The sequence below is a fragment of the Schistocerca nitens genome, chromosome 1, assembly GCF_023898315.1.
Source record: "Schistocerca nitens isolate TAMUIC-IGC-003100 chromosome 1, iqSchNite1.1, whole genome shotgun sequence".
In the NCBI taxonomy this organism is placed as follows: Eukaryota; Metazoa; Arthropoda; class Insecta; order Orthoptera; family Acrididae; genus Schistocerca; species Schistocerca nitens.
In genome coordinates, this window is record NC_064614.1 from 236,865,312 (window position 1) to 236,884,799 (window position 19,488).

The 19,488-nt window shown below is 44.5% G+C and overlaps 1 protein-coding gene across 1 annotated transcript in view; it reads right to left on the bottom strand.

Moving 5' to 3' along the window:
• Positions 1-229: 229 nt before the first annotated feature.
• LOC126246492 (tyrosine kinase receptor Cad96Ca) overlaps positions 230-19,488 on the bottom strand; it is a 527,884-nt gene continuing 508,625 nt past the window's right edge. The window contains exon 9 of the mRNA XM_049948399.1: positions 230-2,114. Within this exon, the coding sequence (XP_049804356.1) occupies positions 1,608-2,114 (507 nt within the window). The 3' untranslated portion in view covers positions 230-1,607. The remainder of the gene's footprint in view (positions 2,115-19,488) is intronic.

Genomic DNA, 19,488 nt, shown 5'->3' on the forward strand with positions numbered 1-19,488 from the left:
TTCATCACTTTTTCCCCTGGTATTGGCTGCATTTATTGCTGTAGGTGCACTTTTCTTCATAAGTAAGAGAGATTCTTTGATGAATTTTGCACAGCATACAAACTATACTTACAGGTGTATGAAACTCTAGAATTTATCAAATCTGTTAAAAACTGTGGTAAAAATTGAGATAATTAACTATAAAATTCGAGTTTTCTCAAAACATGAAGTTAAAAACGTAACAGCCCATTCATTTTTCCATAGATTAAATAAATTCTAGAGTTTCAAGCACCTGTAAGTATGGTTTGTAAGCTGTGCAAAATTCATCAAAGAATCTCTCTTTCTTATGAAGAAAAGTGTACCTATAGCAACAAATGCAGCCAACAATAAGTGAAAAAAATCATGAAATTTCACATTTAAAAAATACAATTTTTTCGTGTTTTTGCACTTCCACTGCTATGAGTGTGAATCCTGAATCCTTCCTGGTCATGCTGACAAAGTTTTATGAATTTATTTGTAAAAGTATAGACAGTGCAAATTAAAATGTCCTGTGGTGCCAGTCCTTCTCGAAGTCGGCCCATTTGACGTCCTACCCCCGTTAATCTGTTTTTTAAATATGTTTTTTCGTTGACAATAGTTTGAACACTAATTTGGTGTACTTCGGTGTAGGTTAGCATTTGTGCTTTTCTCTACCACGAGAAGAAAAATATGGCGTTTTCTTTTAGCAGTGTACTGCTTTTATCACTAGGGTTCAAAAGATTTCAGATCAAAAAAGCACCACTCATCAATTTTTTCAGTTATGTGCTAAGGAGAAGTAACTGGTATATGGGCTAGATAAGTGGTCCAGGAATAAGGGAAATTTTACATTCACTGCCTAATCACTGATAACAAGCCAAAATATATATTTGGGCTCGCAGATTATTTACTGGTTATTTTATGAGAACAAGTTATTGCATATTTGATGATTGTTATATGAGTACTGCTCTTTCATGTAGATATCTAATGGATAAGGCATTCATCAACGAAAGTAGTTTCAGTATCTGGGGAGTAAACAAGGTTAAGAGGATCAACAGGAAAGCGAAATACTTAGTTTTTGTAACCTATTAAATGCTGAAAATCCTAATTTCAGTTTTATAAATCTTGGGGATATCGTGTGTAGTGAGGAATAAAGAACATCTTAGGGATCATTTGAAAGGTCTCTCCAAAACAAGGTTTTGACTCTTCAGATATATTTACGACAGAGTTTATATCGGCATGTGGACACGAACTTCCTTCTCGATGGATGCTGAGAAGAATCCCTCTGCCTAGCGTCATCTTGGATAAGTGGCTTCTTGGGAAAAGGAGAATATTGCACTATGATGGCCACTGTATGAGAACCCTGAAAATTTCATGAACCAGTGCCTGCAGCTGCGTCTGCATGAGCAGACTTGCCGTATCAGCACTGGACAAGGTCTGTTACTGCTCGAGGAACTTGCGGGAGCTGCTGTCTGATGGCCCCGAGGGTCACACCCAGAGGCCAGCTCTCAGCACGACCAGCTGTCGACTGCGGTGTCGTCGTCGTCGCCGCCGCCGCCTTCGCCGCCACCGTCGCCGTCGCCTCGCGGCCGTCTCCGGCCGCCGCCCTGACGTCACAGCTTCTCGTCGCTGAGGCTGACCATGTTGTAGTATGAGTGGTCGGGGAAGCGCTCCAGCTCGATGTAGTCGGTCTCGGCGAGCAGCAGCGGCTCCAGCATGGCGACCAGCTCGCCGAAGCCGGGCCGCTCCTTGGGGTTCTTGTCCCAGCAGTAGTACATGATGTTGTACAGCTCGCGCCGGCAGTGCTCGGGCCGGTCGAGGCGGTAGCCGTCGCGCACGCGCCGCATCACCTCGGCGGCCGCCATGCCGGGGTACGGCGTCGAGCCCAGCGTCACCACCTCCCAGATGAGCACGCCGAAGCTCCACACGTCCGACTTCACCGAGAAGATGTTGTCGTACAGCGACTCGGGAGCCATCCACCGGATCGGCAGCCGGCCCTCCGACTTGCGTTCGTACACGTGGCTCGACATGATGTCGCGCGCGAAGCCGAAGTCCGCCACTTTGCATACGTGGTCCTCACCTATCAGGACGTTTCGAGCGGCCAGGTCCCGATGGATTATCTGCAAAAAAAGTGCAGTTTTATTAAAATGGAATATGAAGCACTATTCCGTGTTTACAGTAAATCGCGATGTATGAAAGAGTTCTTGTAGGAACACCCCCCACATGTTTCACCACAGTTGTGGCACCTACAGTGGGCCTTTTCTGTTTGTTTCTTTTCTTTCTCTAGGATTCCGTACCTCAATCCGTCATGTATCTGGCTCAAATGGCTCTGAGCACTATGGGACTGGCCGGCCGGTGTGGCCGAGCGGTTCTAGGCGCTTCAGTCTGGAACCGCGCGACCGCTACGGTCGCAGGTTCGAATCCTGCCTCGGGCATGGATGTGTGTGATGTCCTTAGGTTAGTTAGGTTTAAGTAGTTCTAAGTTCTAGGGGACTGATGACCACAGATGTTAAGTCGCATAGTGCTCAGAGCCATTTCAACCATTTGAACTATGGGACTCAACATCTGAGGTTATCAGTCCCCCAGAACTTAGAACTACTTAAACCTAACTAACATAAGGACATCACACACATCATTGCCCGAGCCAGGATTCGAACCTGCGACCGTAGCAGTCACGCGGTTCCGGACTGAAGTGCCTAGAACCGCATGGCCACCGCGGCCGGAGTCAAGTATCTGGGTGTGACTATTCGAAATGATCTCAAATGGAATGATCAGATTACACAAGTAGCAGATAAGGAAAACTCTAGATTGCGGTTTATTGATATAATCCTGAAGCGATGGAGTCCTTCAACAAAAGAAATAGCTTTCAATACGTTAGTTCGTCCAGTCTTATTGTTCGTCTGAATGGGACCCTTACCAGTTGGGTCCGATTCAAGAGATTGAGAAGGTCCAAGGAAGAGCGGCAAGATTCGTGACTGGTACATTTATCCATCGCGAGAGCGTTACAAGTCCCATAGAAAGTTTGAAGTGGGACACACTTGCAGATAGACGGCGCGCTAAGTGGAAGGGGCTGCTCACTAAATTCCGAAAACCGATCTTCGCCGAGAATTTAGAGCACATAATATTATCACTAACTTTCAAATCCCGCAATGATCACCATTCAAAGATAAAGGAAATTAGAGATCGGACTGAGGCGTCCAGACAGTCGTTTTTCCCTCGTGCGATCCGCGAGTGGAACAGAGGGGAGGGGGGCAATGCGACTTTGGTGCGAATTGTGCCCTCTGCCACACACCGCTTGGTGGCTAGCGGAGTGTATATGTAGATGTAGAATCAGGGAATGTGGAAACTTTACACGATCACTTTGTTGTCCGTTCGTTTGTCTGCCTGTTTGTCCGTTAAGGTCTCATTTTCTCACGAAAGTATCGAGTATCAGGTCGAAACCAATTCAAGCACAAAGACCCACGTTCCCTTCGCAGTATGAAAACTCGAAGCTCCGAAGACAATGCTACCAAAAAATACGGCCATTAACGTCACGCATTTCGATACTCGCCAACACATTCATCAAAACCTATAGAGTAATTCCCCATGACCTAGAATCATAAAATTTGACAAGCAGGGGTCCACAGTACAAGGAAAAAAACCAAAGAATTTCTTAATTTTTAGCTACATCAAATAAAAAATGTTTGTTTTGCCATTTTCTGCCTGTATGTCCGTCTGTCAAGATCACTTTTTCTCAAGGACATCATGGTGAAATTTATTTCAAATACCAAGGTTTACGGACCCTTGGCTGTGTGAATAATTTAATGCAGCCAATAAAATATGACCATGTATGTCACATATTTTGATACTCGTAAACTCAGTCCTCAAAACCCGTGGATGAACTATCTACAGACACGTTGTGCCTGCTGGTCTACCAGTAAAACGTGTGCCCTGGAACCGAGAGATCACGTTATCTGATTTCAGTCTGACCATACACTTTTTTGTCTTCTTTTTAATCTAGCCTTCACCTCTCAAGACCGTGAGAAGTAGCCAGAAACAACACTTGGTTCAGATTCAACTTCCAGCCATTGGGCCACACTATATATTATTATTATTATTATTATTATTAGTAGTAGTAGTAGTAGTAGTAGTAGTAGTAGTAGTAGTATCTATACATATAATTAAGAAAGTGCGGAAACCACGGAGTGTGAGTCCTACTAGCAGTTCTCTCTCCTTTTTCTCAACCCCCCCCACCCCCCCACCCCGCCGCTCCCACAACCATTACGAGTGCCCTGTAGGTTCCAACAGCAATCAGCCACAAGTTGACATTGACAGAATGTGTAATTACCATATACAGACTTTGTAAGCACAGTGGAATATAGCTGCCCATACCCCGCAATATCGAAATATCGAAGGCCGCCTCTCTCGGGAACGCAGAACGTAACAGATGGGAGTCGTGCACTAGTTTGCGTGATAGATGCAGCGTGCAGTGCCGAATTCGTAGTCTGCAAAATTGCACACTGGCGTGATTCACTGATCATTCTAACTGAGAGAGGCATATGACCTAAAATTCGTGAGAGAATATACTTTCGTTTGCATACTACGTCTCGAGATCAACAGTCAATCGTGTCGCGAACGGTCGCGTGTGCGCTCCCGAAGAACCTTTGGTAGCACCGCCAAGATGAAATAATGTTAATTGCGAGAACTGCGCCCCCTGTCACAACGAAATATCCAGACAGTGATTTTTGCATGATTGTGACGCTAGTAATCAAACTGACTAAACGGGATGGCAATAGAATTTTTTGTACTCCAACCACACCACTTACCTGAAGTACTAATTAATGTTTACGCCGATTGTATGACCAAATCAGATCAGATCAGTGCATTCTATTTTATTTTACTGGTAAAATATACTTGGGTCTTTACCATATATGTATTCTTCTATGTGTGGTGTTTGCTCAATCTCAGGTAATTCATTAACAGCCGGCCGATGTGGCCGAGTGGTTCTAGGCGCTACAGTCTGGAACCGCGCGACCGCTCCGGTCGCAGTATCGAATCCTGCCTCGGGCATGGATGTGTGTGATGTCCTTAGGTTAGTTTGGTTTAAGTAGTTCTAAGTTCTAGGGGACTGATGACCTAAGATGTTAAGTCCCATAGTGCTCAGAGCCATTTGAACCATTTTAGCCAATTCATTAACACCACAGGGTTAACTTCAGTTGGCGGTGTCTCCGGCACCGAGGGGAACCAAGTACTTGTGAACCCAACTGAAGAGGCTACAACTGAGAATTAAATAAAGCAAAAAAAAAAAAAAAAATTGCGTTCTTGAAAGAACACGGATTCTCGTTAATTCATTATTATCCTTGGGTTAGCAAGGATTGCTGAACTAGATGTGCCAATAAGTTTCTAATGTAATAAATGCACACTGTTATAGACCGTAAGTGGTTGAACCTACAAACAACTTATTGTAAACGGAAATTACGTTATTAATTAGGTCTTTATTTTGTTTTTATGCGCCACGTTGATCGCATAGACCGTCCTGAGCTTACTAAATTGGACTACAAAGGCTGTAAGTCAACGCTCACACAAATATTGCTTACTGGCTGAAGTGGTTTCGACCATTTTGTCAGTTTCAATAGCCCATATTACGTCTTAGTGCAAGGCTGCGTCAAAACTACGAGTAGTATGGCCTACTGAAAATGAGAGGAGTGTCGAAAGTGCTTTGGCCAGTAAACAATATTTATCTCTTTGTTCTTTTATTTTCTTCCTAAAACAAACACAAAAACAATTCAAAATGCAGTTAGCAGTTGGTCATCATCAGACAGTGTATTTAGACGATCTAATGATGACCACAAGCTGGTCGAAATCAGTAACTGCATTTTGAATTTCTTGTTTTGTTTTTTTTTTTGTCAAAAAAATAATACAATGTAAAATGGTGCAAGATGTTCTAAATTCTTAAAAAAGTAGGTGTAAGCTTTAGGGAGAAGCGGGCAATATACAATATGTACAAGAGCCAAGAGGGCATAATAAGAGTTCACGGCCAAGAACGAAGTGCTCGGATTAAAAAAGATGTAAGACAGGAATTTAGTCTTCCGCCACTACTGTTCAATCTGTACATCTAAGAAGCAATGATGGAAATAAAAGAAAGGTTTAGGAGTGGAATTAAAATTCAAGGTGAAAGGATATCGATGATACGATTTGCTGATGACATCGCTATCCTGAGTGAGACAGAAGAAGAAATAAATGATCTGCTGAGTAGAATGAATAATCTAATGAGTACAGAATATGGATTGAGAGTAAATCGAAGAAAGACAGAAGTAATAAGAAGTTGCAGAAATGAGAACAGCGAGAAACTTAACATCAGGATTGACAGTCACCAAGTACATGAAGTACAGGAATTCTGCTACCTAGGTAGCAAGATAACCAATAACGAACGGAGTAAGGAAGACTAGCAATGGTAAAAAGGGCATTCCTGGCCAAGAGAAGTCTACCACTATCAGACGTAGGCCTAAATTTGAGGAAGGAATTTCTGAGACTTTACGTCTGGAGTACAGCATTGTATAGGAGTGAAACGTGGACTGTGGGAAAACCGGAACAGAAGAGAATCGAAGAATTTGAAATGTGGTCCTACAGACGAATGTTGAAAATTAGGTGGACTGATAAGGTAAGGAAAGAGGGGGCCCTTTTTTATAAGTGCAGCCAGGAGCCAGACAAACATCTTTTAGATCGAATTTAACGTTGTGATAGGGCGGTGGTCCTCGATCGACCGAACCATGGACGAAGGTAAGTGGCACGCCAAAATCGGGGGGGACATCTGCTCTCGATGCATGGTGATCCAACGTGGCATCAGCATGGTGTGGAAAGTACGAATCATTCGAGTGACAGTCCGTCCGGTCTGGGAAACCTGTTAAGTGCACCCTTACCTAGCGCCTCATCAGAGTCGTCATGCACAATCTCTGCTAAAAGCGACGATGCTGCTGTGTCATCGAGGGTGCGCGGCACGTGTTGCAAAACGTCGCTACCGTCCCACTATATATTCTCCTCCTGGCAAAAACGTCGATAATCGTCTGCGAAGGTTCCCACAATGGTTGCCTGGGTGGTTAAAGATCGACCATCCGGCAAAGTGAGGTCTGTGATAAGATGTCAGCATCGATGGCTATCGAGCACGGTGTGGTGCACAGATGGGATTTCGCCACTCGCTCAGTCTTGACGTCGCGAGCGCAAGACCACCCGTTACAATTTCCGCCGTGTAAGAGACAATATGTGAGACAATATGTGAGTCAAATGAAAATCTTAAATCTGTAATAAAAAATCGAAATTTCGCGCCGTTATCCTGTATGTTGGTAAGCATGCTACAAACAGCGTGCAGAATGGCCTGTAGGTGGCAGCACAGTGCAGATGCACACATACCGTCGCAGTATCAGTATAAAGATAGCCGCCCCACTTACGACTTGCACCGGGGAAGAACAGCATTCTGCTATTCGGTTTTTGCGTAGTGAAGGTGTGAAAGGTATTGAAATTCATCGACGAATGAAGGTTCAGTACGGTGATGCATGTTTGTCACGGCAGCAAGTCTACGAATGGAGTAGGAAGTTGTTAAATGGCGTGACTTCAGTAGAAGATGCTCCTCGTCCAGGTCAGGCACAACGACTTGTGACTCCACAGAACATTGCAGCAGTTGAAGCCATACTGAAGGAAAACCGCCGAGTGACACTGAATGACATTGCAGCATGTTTACAGATTAGTCATGGGTCAGCACAGCACATTGTGCATGATGTGCTCCAGTTTCACAAAGTGTCTGCAAGATGGGTGCCACGGCAGCTGACTCCTGAAATGAGAGAACGACGTGTTGATGCTTGTGAAGAACTACTTCGGCTTTGAACGAGAAGGTGGTGGCTTCCTTGCAAGAATCGTTACTGGGGACGAAACCTGGGTTCACTTCCACCAACCGGAAACGAAGAGAGCGAGCAAGGAATGGCGCCATTCCTCATCACCAAAACCAAAGAAGTTTCCAACAGTCCATCAGCAGGGAAGGTTATGGTGACTCTTTTGGGACGAAAAAGGCGTCCTTTTGGAGCATTACATGCCTAGAGGGACCACTGTCACCAGTGCATCATACACAGATCTCCTAAAAAATCATCTGCGGCCTGCAATCAAATCAAAGATGGATTGCTGTCAGCAGGTGTCCTTTTGCAACATGACAATGCAAGGCCCCACACTGCCCGTACAACAGTTGCAACAATCACAGACCTGCATTTTGAGTGTCTTCCTCATCCACCATACTCACCAGACCTTGCCCGTAGTCATTTCCATATGTTTGGACCACTTAAAGACGCAATTGGAGGAAAGAAGTTCCGTTCTGATGAAGAGGTACGCCACGCGGTGCATGAGTGGTTGCGCGGACTACCAAAAGAATTTTTTTCTAAATGAATGTGTGCACTTCGTAAGCGCTGGAGAACTTGCATTGAGCGTGGGGGAGATTAGGTTGAAAAGTGATACAGCTTTGTACCACTTCTGCGCAATAAATAATATTTTTAAAAAATTTAAGGTTTTCATTTGTCTCAACCTCGTACGCTTCAATTCGGCAGCTTGCAATCTATTTTGTGACGGCGGTTGGGATGCGAGTTCGCGAAACATTATAATAAACGTCCAATGGGCTACGATGCCATGCAGCGATTGTATTAGCATCCGCCGGAACGATGGTTTTGAACAGTCCATTCACCATGTCAACGTCTAAGGGTATCGTGGAAGACGTGTTTCGCAGTCCGCGAACGCATTGGTGGTAACCTGGCGGCATTCTGTGTTCTCGAGGTGTGCTACATTCATCTTCCACATACCACCGCTACCCTCTACACATTGTTGCTGGAGGGTGACTGTGTATATGAAGGCACTATACTTTGAAAAAGCAAGAGGCCACCGTTCGGCGCCCAACACTCCTGGTGAAAGATCAAGATAACTGGTCGAGTGGCTAGAAAGGTACACAACTGGCCATTAAAATTGCTACACCAAGAAGAAATGCAGATGATAAACGGGTATTCATTGGACAAATATATTATATTAGAACTGAGATGTGATTATATTTCACGCAATTTGGGTGCATAGATCTTGAGAAATCAGTACCCAGAAAAACCACCTCTGACCGTAATAACGGCCTTGATACGCCTGGGTATTGAGTCAAACAGAGCTTGGATGGCGTGTAGAGGTACAGCTGCCCATGCAGCTTCAACACGATACCACAGTTCATCGAGAGTAGTGACTGGCGTATTGTGATGAGCCAGTTGCTCGGCCATCATTGACCAGACGTTTTGAATTGGTGAGAGATCTGGAGAATGTGCTGGCCTGGCAGCAGTCGAACATTTACTGTATCCAGAAAGGCCCGTACAGGACGTGCAACATGCGGTCGTGCATTATCCTGCTGAAATGTAGCGTTTCGCAGGGATCGAATGAAGGGTAGAGCCACGGGTCGTAACACATCTGAAATGTAACGTCCACTGTTCAAAGTGCCGTCAATGCGAACAAGAGGTGGCCCAGAAGTGTAACCAATGGCACCCCATACCATCACGCCGGATGATACGCCAGTATGGCGATGACAAATACACGCTTCCATTGTGCGTTCACCGCGATGTCGCCAAATACGGATGCGACCATCATGATGTTGTAAACAGAACCTGGATCCATCCGAAAAAATGACGTTTTGCCATTCGTGCACCCAGCTTCGTCGTTGAGTATTCCATCGCAGGCGCTCCTGTCTGTGATGCAGCGTCAAGGCTAACCGCAGCCATGGTCTCCGAGGTGATAGTCCATGCTGCTGCAAACGTTGTCGAACTGTTCGTGCAGATGGTTGTTGTCTTGCAAACGTCCCCATCTGTTGACACAGGGATCGAGACGTGGCTGCACGATCCTTTACAGCCATGCAGATAAGATGCCAGTCATCTCGACTGCTAGTGATACGAGGCCGTTGGGATCCAGCACGGCGTTCCGTATTACCCTCCTGAACCCACCGATTCCATATTCTGCAATCGCGATAGGCTGCAATCCGACCTTAATCAAAGTCGGAAATGTGATGGTACGCATTTCTTCTCCTTACACAAGGCATCACAAGAACCTTTCACCAGGCAACGCCGGACAACTGCTGTTTGTGTATGAGAAATCTGTTGGAAACTTTCCTCATGTGAGCACGTTGTAGGTGTCGCCACCGGCGCCAACCTTATGTGAATGCTCTGAAAAGCTAATCATTTGCATATCACAGCATCTTCTTCCTGTCGGTTAAATTTCGCATCTGTAGCACGTCATCTTCGTGGTGTAGCAATTTTAATGGCCAGTAGTGTATTTATTGATGTCTGGGGCGGTCACCTTGCACTTTATTCTAAGTACCGATGAGATGCAGGTCTCGCACCAATATCCGAAGTTTTCGACACGTCAAAAAAGTGTGGGACCTGGTCTTTGGGGTGGAGCACACAAAAACGCCGATGAAGATATACTGATCGCAGCGACCATTGTATAGGGAGGTTCCTTCCTCTGAACAGAATTGTGACCTCTTGTGGCGTTAGTCGGTTCCCGGTCGAGCGTACACGTTAATCATGCGTGTATTCAGCGCTGTGACCGCCAGCCCCTGGCTGAGAGGAGGTAAGTCATATTTTCAATGGCAATACCGCCACACACTAGTTTCACCGTAGCACTGTGTATCTGGTCACCCTATGTCACATATGTAGCATAACCATAGAAGTCCAGGAGGGACGCGAGACACTCTTCTTGCAATAAAGCAAAGCCAATATCCGACGCACGAAGCATCTCTTGCAACATAGGGATCCTCGTTGTTGTCCCAGTCGTACTGAGGTTAATTGTGACGATACGACAACCTTCTCATCGAACTGCGGGTGACAAGTTATTCATTAGGTCGGAAATGTCTATCGTGTGTCAACCTGCATAATCACCTCTTTTCACCCCCAGCATATAGCACTATTATTTATCCAAATTTATAAAAAATTTTGCATTTAAAGTTTCTCGTAATTTAACTATGATATGCAGAGCATATTTGGAAAATGTGGTATATGTGATATTATAGTGTGCTTTGCTAATATATATTTGTTACTTATGTAAAGAAATATGTGAAGTGTATCATTCACTAAGTAATACTTTGTCATGGGTTAATGAAATGAAAATGTTCGAGTACGTAATTTTACGTATTTGTGCAAGTTGTAATTTGTATGTAACGGTACACGTTTGGGGGCAACGTGTAGGATATGCGTTATGTAAAAGATGGAGTGCTTTAGTACTGCGCAGAAGTTGCTGTGGGAAGAGTAAAAGGTGGCTTGCGTTTTTGGCGAACTATCTGTAGAGCGAGCGGGACCGGCAAGACACAGTCTGTAGGCAGCAGTGAAAGAGCCAACATTCAGAAGGACCATGCGATGTCGTGCCTGAAAATTGTTGCACAATAGCCTCAGATGACGACTGATGAATTATTAGGGCTTTGGTACAAGTTGTTGGGCTGTGGTAAACGACGCCAAGAAGAATTAATTAGTTAACACTTAAAGAAACTTACATGCCGTACCAAAGGTAGTATAGTCGCCATTGCCATCCTCCACACCCAACGACTACAGCAACAGGCTACGAACTGTATGATTAGCCGGCCGAAGTGGCCGTGCGGCTCTAGGCGCTACAGTCTGGAGCCGAGCGACCGCTACGGTCGCACGTTCGAGTCCTGCCTCGGGCATGGATGTGTGTGATGTCCTTAGGTTAGTTAGGTTTAATTAATTCTAAGTTCTAGGCGACTGATGATCAGAAGTTAAGTCGCATAGTGCTCAGAGCCATTTGAACCATTTTTTGAACTGTATGATTAGAATTGTAGAAGCGTGAACCATTAATTCAAAATTAACGTTATTCGAATAATTATTGTGTTAAAACATAAAATTTGGTTCACTGTTATTTTATTCGTAATCATTCACCTATGTAGGCTCCCTTCCTGGTGTTTGATTATTCCAAGTAAACCTGTTATAAAAAGGTATGAAATATCTATATGCTGTATCTCAAATATTTGTATTCAGCACCTACAAGCACTGATCTTCATCTTTGAATAAATGTCTAAAAATAATTGTTGCGGACTAATTTTTAAAGTGCAAGTAAGAGTGCTGTATGATTTACGTAATAAAAGTGCTAAAGTGAAATTTTGCGTGAGTATTAAATAGATGTTTTCAGACAAATTTAACGGTTTTAACATTCTTACTCTCTTTGTGGTAATAACTAAAGTGAAAGTGAGTAAATAAGTTTTGCTAAAATGACGAATTTGTCATGGATAAATACTGAAGTTGTGCAAATTAATTTTTCAGTAAAGTTAAGTTCCCTCAGTTATAAATGGAATACAGTAAAGTACAAAGAGATAAAAAAATTTGCTTTCTGGCTCAGTAACACTGAAGTTGGGTTCCATAAAAATGCTGTCAATACAGAATGACCACACCCTACCTTTGGCTTTTGACACATCATTTGTTAAGAGAAAGGTATAAACAAAGTGTCTTAGTAAATTTAAATGAGTGTATTATGCTAACAGAATATTTAAGTATTTAATTTGTTGGTTACACAAACTGCCAACATAGAGATCACTCCTTGTCAGATTTTTTTAGCACTTAGTCATAATTAAATGGTTCAAATGGCTCTGAGCACTATGGGACTTAACTTCAACGGTCATCAGTCTCCTAGAACTAAGAACTACTTAAACCTAACTAACCTAAGGACATCACATACATCCATGCCCCAGGCAGGATTCGAAACTGCGACCGTAGCGGTCGCGCGGTTCCAGACTGTAGCGCCTAGAACCGCTCGGACACTCCGGCCGGCGTCATGATTAAAAATTCGTAGCCTTTTTAGAGCTAAACTGTGTATGTATGTTGGCGTAATAGCTAAAATATTCCTATGTCTTTATCAGAACCATATCCTGAAAATTTATATTTATTTGTGAAGTTATGTTAGGGAACAGCAAGAAACTAGGCCAAATTTAGTTGTCTACTTTTCTGAAACTTAACCATTTCTTTACCTGGATAGGCTACCGACTGTAAATCCATTAGAAAAACCGCTTAATGAACTTGGAACAGAAACGTCCTGGATTCAGTATTATTCTAGTTTTATTGCTTTTCTTTCCAACAGTTAGAAAACTCTTAGGAAAAGAACTAATAGTCTGATTTCCACGCCCATTAGTCATACATCATGGTCAAATCCTGTAAAAGGGGTAGCGTAGTACGACAGTTGCGGAAAGTAGGTACATTTCTGACGTGTATACTACATGCGCGATTCCCGGTATGTTACACGTTGCTCTTCCCGTTACAGGACTATTTGTTCCGTTGGGGTACAGTGTTATAAGTACACCTCGGCGGGAACCGTTCCTGAAGTTCCGGGCTCTGCCGTTGTAACTCATCGTCCTTCCCCCAAGAAGCTGAACGCAGAGCGAGACCATCTTCTGTCATCATCTCAGTGTAAGGGATGGGTCCTCGCACATCGGCAAGTGGAGGGCAGCACCCGCCTCGTGTATCGAAGTCTGATCGCTCAGCTGCTAGTACCTGCGAAACTTCCTCAGTCCCATTCTGTGTTCCCACACTGCAGCCAGTGGCGGTTGCCTCCGCTGGAGCATCGTCTTTGTGGGTGGAATCCTCGTCCTTTGGCGGCTCGTCCACAAAATGTTCTGAAGTCGTGAGAACGGCAGCGTAAGTCACGGACAGCAGCAGCAGCAGCAGCTGCGACATCGGCACGATGTTCGCAGATGGTAGTTGCGTAATGCGGCGCTGTATGCGATTGGATCGTAGGTGACCTCCTTCCCACATCCGGTAGGAGCCCTTAGTTGTCTGCCGTAAATGACTATGGCACAGCAACCGCCGATATTGAGGTCTGTGGGGACATAAGTTCAATTCTGACATGTCGGATTCCGTTCAGACACGATATGTCCGGAACTGGGTCCATCTTTCTACGACATGGCTATGTACCGTGCTGTAAGGTCGAAGAGCCGACTCGACTTCTTCTGCTGCGAGTTCAAATAGAAGTTTAAATATGCTCATAGTGTGGAATACCAAACAAGCATGATCGACGTCCACAGTACCCACTTTGCCATCAGCGTCGCAGAAGCGGAGGCGCTGTTTCGTTTCCCGAAGATCCTTTCACATCTTGCTTCGTTGATGATCTTCACACAGATTATACCGCTCACAGTGGACAAACGTATGCCGATGATATCGCACACCGGGATTTTTACCTCGTCTCGTAGACATCTCTAAGCTTCGAGTGCTTTTGGTCGGACATATTCTTTTTCGAACGTAAATTTGAGCGTCGATTTTTCGTATTGGTCCGCCATGCTGATCTGTATGCGAAAACCACCGCGCACGGAACGGCCGAGTACTGAGTAAACAAACAAGAGCGCTCATTCTGCGGCGAGGACACAAACAACACGTCCGCACTGCTGCCGTGCTAAAAGAAAACCGCTTACTTCAGCTATCTGGACACATTTCCAGGAGCAGCCCAGCTATCCATGTCTTTGTGTGTACTGTCCCTGGCGACGAGACACTGTTATCTCTCGTCATTGCCTTCCTATGGCATGAAATACTGCAGTGCACTGTGGTACAGTATTCGCCAAGAAATATGGATGACTGTAGCAACCGTAAGTACGGTGTTCGTTGTGAATGCCATTGGTTGTGATGAGATATCAGAATAATGAGGAGATTCACAGATGAGGTGTTATTAAAAATATCCGTGAAAATTCCTGTAAAAACACTTACATCTCAGTTTTGACTGTCACTTTGAAAGTAGTCCCCTCCCACTTATATACAATCCTTCCAGCGATTTTATCATTATTGCAAACGATGCTGAAAGTGTAATGGCTGAATCGTGTTCAGGCTCAGCTGCAATTATGCTTCAATCTCTGCTAGTAAATGAAAAACGCAGCTCTTTCAACTTCAGTTTCATTTTGGAAAAGGAATAAATCGTAGGGGTCTAGATCAAGCACCGTGCGGTTCTTGGCGCTGCAGTCTGGAACCGAGGGACCGCTACGGTCACAGGTTCGAATCCTGCCTCGGGCACGGATATGTGTGATGTCCTTAGGTTAGTTAGGTTTAATTAGTTCTAAGTTCTAGGCGACTGATGACCTCAGAAGTTAAGTCGCATAGTGCTCAGAGCCATTTGAACCATTTTCTAGATCAAGCGAGTAGTTTGGTTTGGGGACAAGTGTCATGTGGTTTTCTAAGGAATTCCTTCACAGTGAGCAGAGTGTGTAAGTACACTGCCATGATGCAGCAACTGAAGTCTTTGCTCTCAATCTCTCAGATAGATTGCACCCAACATCTTTCCTCAATCTTCCAAAACATGGCAGTAGAACTTCCTTGTGACTAACAACTTGGAATAAATTTCTTATGGATAATTTCAAGGATACCAAAACATTTATTTGCATTGACTTTGAGAAATGGCGGTGGTACTTCATGTCACAGGAAATGACATTTCAGAGTTGTAAGTTTGCTGATTACGACAATGATCAAGATAAGGAAGCAGGTGGAAACTGCGAAGACTACAGTAAATTTTTAGTAAAAGATTGGTGACAACCGCATCGCGATCCGAGCTTGATATCACGAGATATTTGAACTTTGATTTAGTGTGATAATCAGAATTCACATTGGCTGGCAGCGGCCCTGAGAAGCCACCGTCGTGCAGTAGGGAGAAGGTAAGCAAAAATAAAGTGACTCATCATGGCGGGAGTTCAGAGTCCTGGCGACGGGAAGGTAGGAGGGCTGACGTAGGAATGGTAAGTTAGTTCACGTATCATTCTGAGAGCGTCTTCACTGGAGCAATAGAGTTGATCCGTTATGGAAATGATTAATATTCCCGAAGTGGACTGTCTGATAACAGTGCACCCTAAAAATATTAGCAGTGGGGATGAGAGAAGCCGCTCGGTGTTGGAAGAGGTCAGGCGTGAGTCGAGCGGCAGTTCCACCTCCATGACATTATCAAATTTGCTTTGAGCTCGTATCGAGTTAACAATACCCGATCAGATACAGTCAGAGGCACTGAACTGATTTGTGTTGATGAAGGGTAATTCGACTGTGAAGGTAAGAACACTTTTCAAATGGTTCAAATGGCTCTGAGCACTATGGGCTTAACATCTGAGGTCATCAGTCCCCTAGAACTTAGAACTACTTAAACCTAACTAACCTAATGACATCACACAGATCCACGCCCGAGGCAGGATTCGATCCTGCGACCGTAGCGGTCGCGCGGTTCCAGACTGAAGCGCCTAGAACCGCTCGGCCACTCCGGCCGGCAAACACGCTAACAAGTGAGAAGTACTTCAGTAGGCTACCATTAACTGAAACTTGACAAGCATTACAAATCACTACTGCTTCTGCACAATGGTTGTTACTACTACCGCCGGCCGCGGTGGTCTCGCGGTTCTAGGCGCGCAGTCCGGAACCGTGCGACTGCTACGGTCGCAGGTTCGAATCCTGCCTCGGGCATGGATGTGTGTGATGTCCTTAGGTTAGTTAGGTTTAAGTAGTTCTAAGTTCTAGGGGACTGATGACCACAGCAGTTGAGTCCCATAGTACTCAGAGCCATTTGAACCATTTGTTACTACTACCAAGCAGAGCCCCCTTCTTGATAAACAAAAGTTGAAAGATTAAAATAAAACAACACATACGGGTCACAATACCCTTTGAAGATATAAACACGAATAACACTAAAATACTTTAACCTAGAGTAACCTTCCCCCGGTATTTGCCTTTGTGGGTACCACTAAAAGAACTGTTTCTAAACGTTTGGAAGAGCACAAGGGAAATTGTAGAAGAGGAGAAACGGAACGATCAGCTGTTGCGGAGCATGCTTTCGAGCCAGGGAACCACAATATTCGTTTCGAGGAGACGCAAGTACTAGCGGCCACAAGCGGATATTACGAAAGGCTCTACAGGGAGGCAATCGAAATCACTGAACACCCAAATAATTTCAGCCGAAAGGAGGAGGGCGTGAAATTAAACGGTATATGGACGCCGGTGTTAATGAAGATGTGTACCACCCGTCCACTACTGGGTGATAGCAACGGCGATCGACGGCGACGGACAGCGGCCAATTGCACTGACGTTTTCAAAACACGTGACGTCACGCCGCGGCGTGGGAGCGCGCGGACACGGAATTTAGCGGCAGTCAGTAGCGAGCCAGTGAGTGTGTTGGACCTTCCATCGAGCTACGGACCCCCTTGAAGATGTCTCCCGCAGTCGGAGACGAAACATTGGAAATTGACACAGAATTCATCAACCGACCACGGCATAACAGCCCGGATAATTATAATGGACATAACCTAAGGACATCACACACATCCATGCTGCAGGCACGATTCGAACCTGCGATTGTAGAAGTCGCACGGTTCCGGACTGAAGCGTCTAAAACCACTTGGCCACAACGGCCGCCTAGTGCACTTTTACTTATGAGTATTTTAACGATGTTTTTGTAACAAGCCATGCACACGATTAACGAGGTCTGGTTTCCGTTGTGTTAAGAAGCAGCCTTGCTGTGCCTAGATGTGAACCCACTCGGTTTTACGCTAGACCGAGTTAACCGAGTTCTTTGCGTAAAGCGAAATCAACTGAGTAGGGACGACGAAACGGAGTTAAACGTTCAACGCCGTTCCCTCTTTCACATCTGCGCAGATTACGATTCAGTTCGTAGTTACTCAGACGGTGACAATATAATAGTCACAAGCGTGATGGGTACTGCATAGGGCGAAATTATTGGGCTTCCGTCTTGAAATTTTGAAGACAGTTTAAAGAAAAACCTCAAACATGCTGTATATGTTTTGACGGCAGTCGGGTGATCGTGAAGTAACTTAATTCCTGTTTACGAGCATGACTGGGTACCACGCTACAAGCAGCAATTTCGATTCTTTTGACATGAAATTTTAAGGATGGTGATACACCCGAAATATGCTGTAACGGTTTTTCGAAGATCTGACGATTTTAAGATAGCCAAATGCTTCGTCATGTAGGTAAATGGTTGCTGTGCTAAAGGCCGCAATTCGAAAATACAGTATTGAGACGCCCGACATTTGCTCTGAAGATTTTGACGATAATCGGACGACCTTAAGGTAGCGATGCTTGCTCGAGCAAGAATGGTTTAAAATGGTTCAAATGGCTCTGAGCACTTTGAGACTTGACTTCTGATGTCATCAGTCCCCTAGAACTTAGAACTACTTCAACCTAACTAAGGACATCACACACATCCATGCCCGAGGCAGGATTCGAACCTGCGACCGTAGCGGTCGCGCGGTTCCAGACTGTAGCGCCTAGAACCGCTCGGCCACCCTGGCCGGCCAAGAATGGTTTAAAATTACCGCTTCATCATCGTTTCCCTCTGTCACTTTGTACTCAATGTATATCTCCGAGCTGCCATGATGCTAATGTTCTGTATAGGTCCACTAGCAAGTAACGCTTACCAAAGGGTTCACTGATTTTGATCGAACAAAATATCACGAATTCTGTTCTGAACTAGCGGTGTCGGCTTGTAGCGTCTCACCCCCCCTGAATGTTAAACACACATATCCCATCATTTATTTCCTTCGTTACTCCTCCGGTATACAGGTTGACTAATAAAGGACGCAGACTGCATCGCTTCCATTCTCACTGTTCCGTCTTCGTCTTCTACGCATTTATATTACTCGTCTTTTCCTACATATTTAACTTTTTTCTGAGAATTTCACGCAACTTCCATCATTTCAGAACGTAGAACGTTCTTCCTTGCTAAACAGATCCGAAGAAACTGTCTTGGTTACTTTAAAAGTCTTGCTTCCATTAACAAGCGTAACGTCATAACATCTTCCCTTCTCCTATTGATGAACTGTTAGTCTTCTAACAGATCCTAAATTTTCTTTACATTCTGGCCAGTAGCTCGTTGAGCTGTTCTGTATATTATTCATGCCAGCAACTTGGAGCTAGCTGTTAAGCTGATTGTGCTACAGTTCTCGCATTAACTCTCCTTACTATATTCCGTATTGTGTGAATGACACTCTTTTTGGAGTCCAGTGGCATGTTTCCTTTCACACAGATTTTGCACAGTAAGTTGAATAATAATTTAGGCACGACTTCTTCCAATTATTTTAGAAATTATATTCGAATGTTATCTATCGCTTCTGCCTTGCTTCTTCCAAAGCTCTATCAATCTCTGCGTATACACACTTTCCTCCACGTTCAGAAAGGGATTCATCTTGCATCTAGTTTTTGACTCCTTGACTCTGTCATGTGATGTTCCCAACTGGGCGCACGTGGCAAACGCTAGAACGTTTTATTTCGCTTTTGTCTTGAGCATGGCTGCTCTAAATTCTGACCATTGCCTTTTAGCATGTAATTTAATGATATATCATAATTTCCTTCTGATGAAGACACCCCTGGTAGGTGTCGAAACTTAGGTCAATGTACATAACAGTTATGTGCAACCGGTTGGCTGTGTAATCCTGTGTTGAAGTTAGTATACGGTTTCTCAGTAACAGCCACGTTTAAAACCGTGTTATTTTCA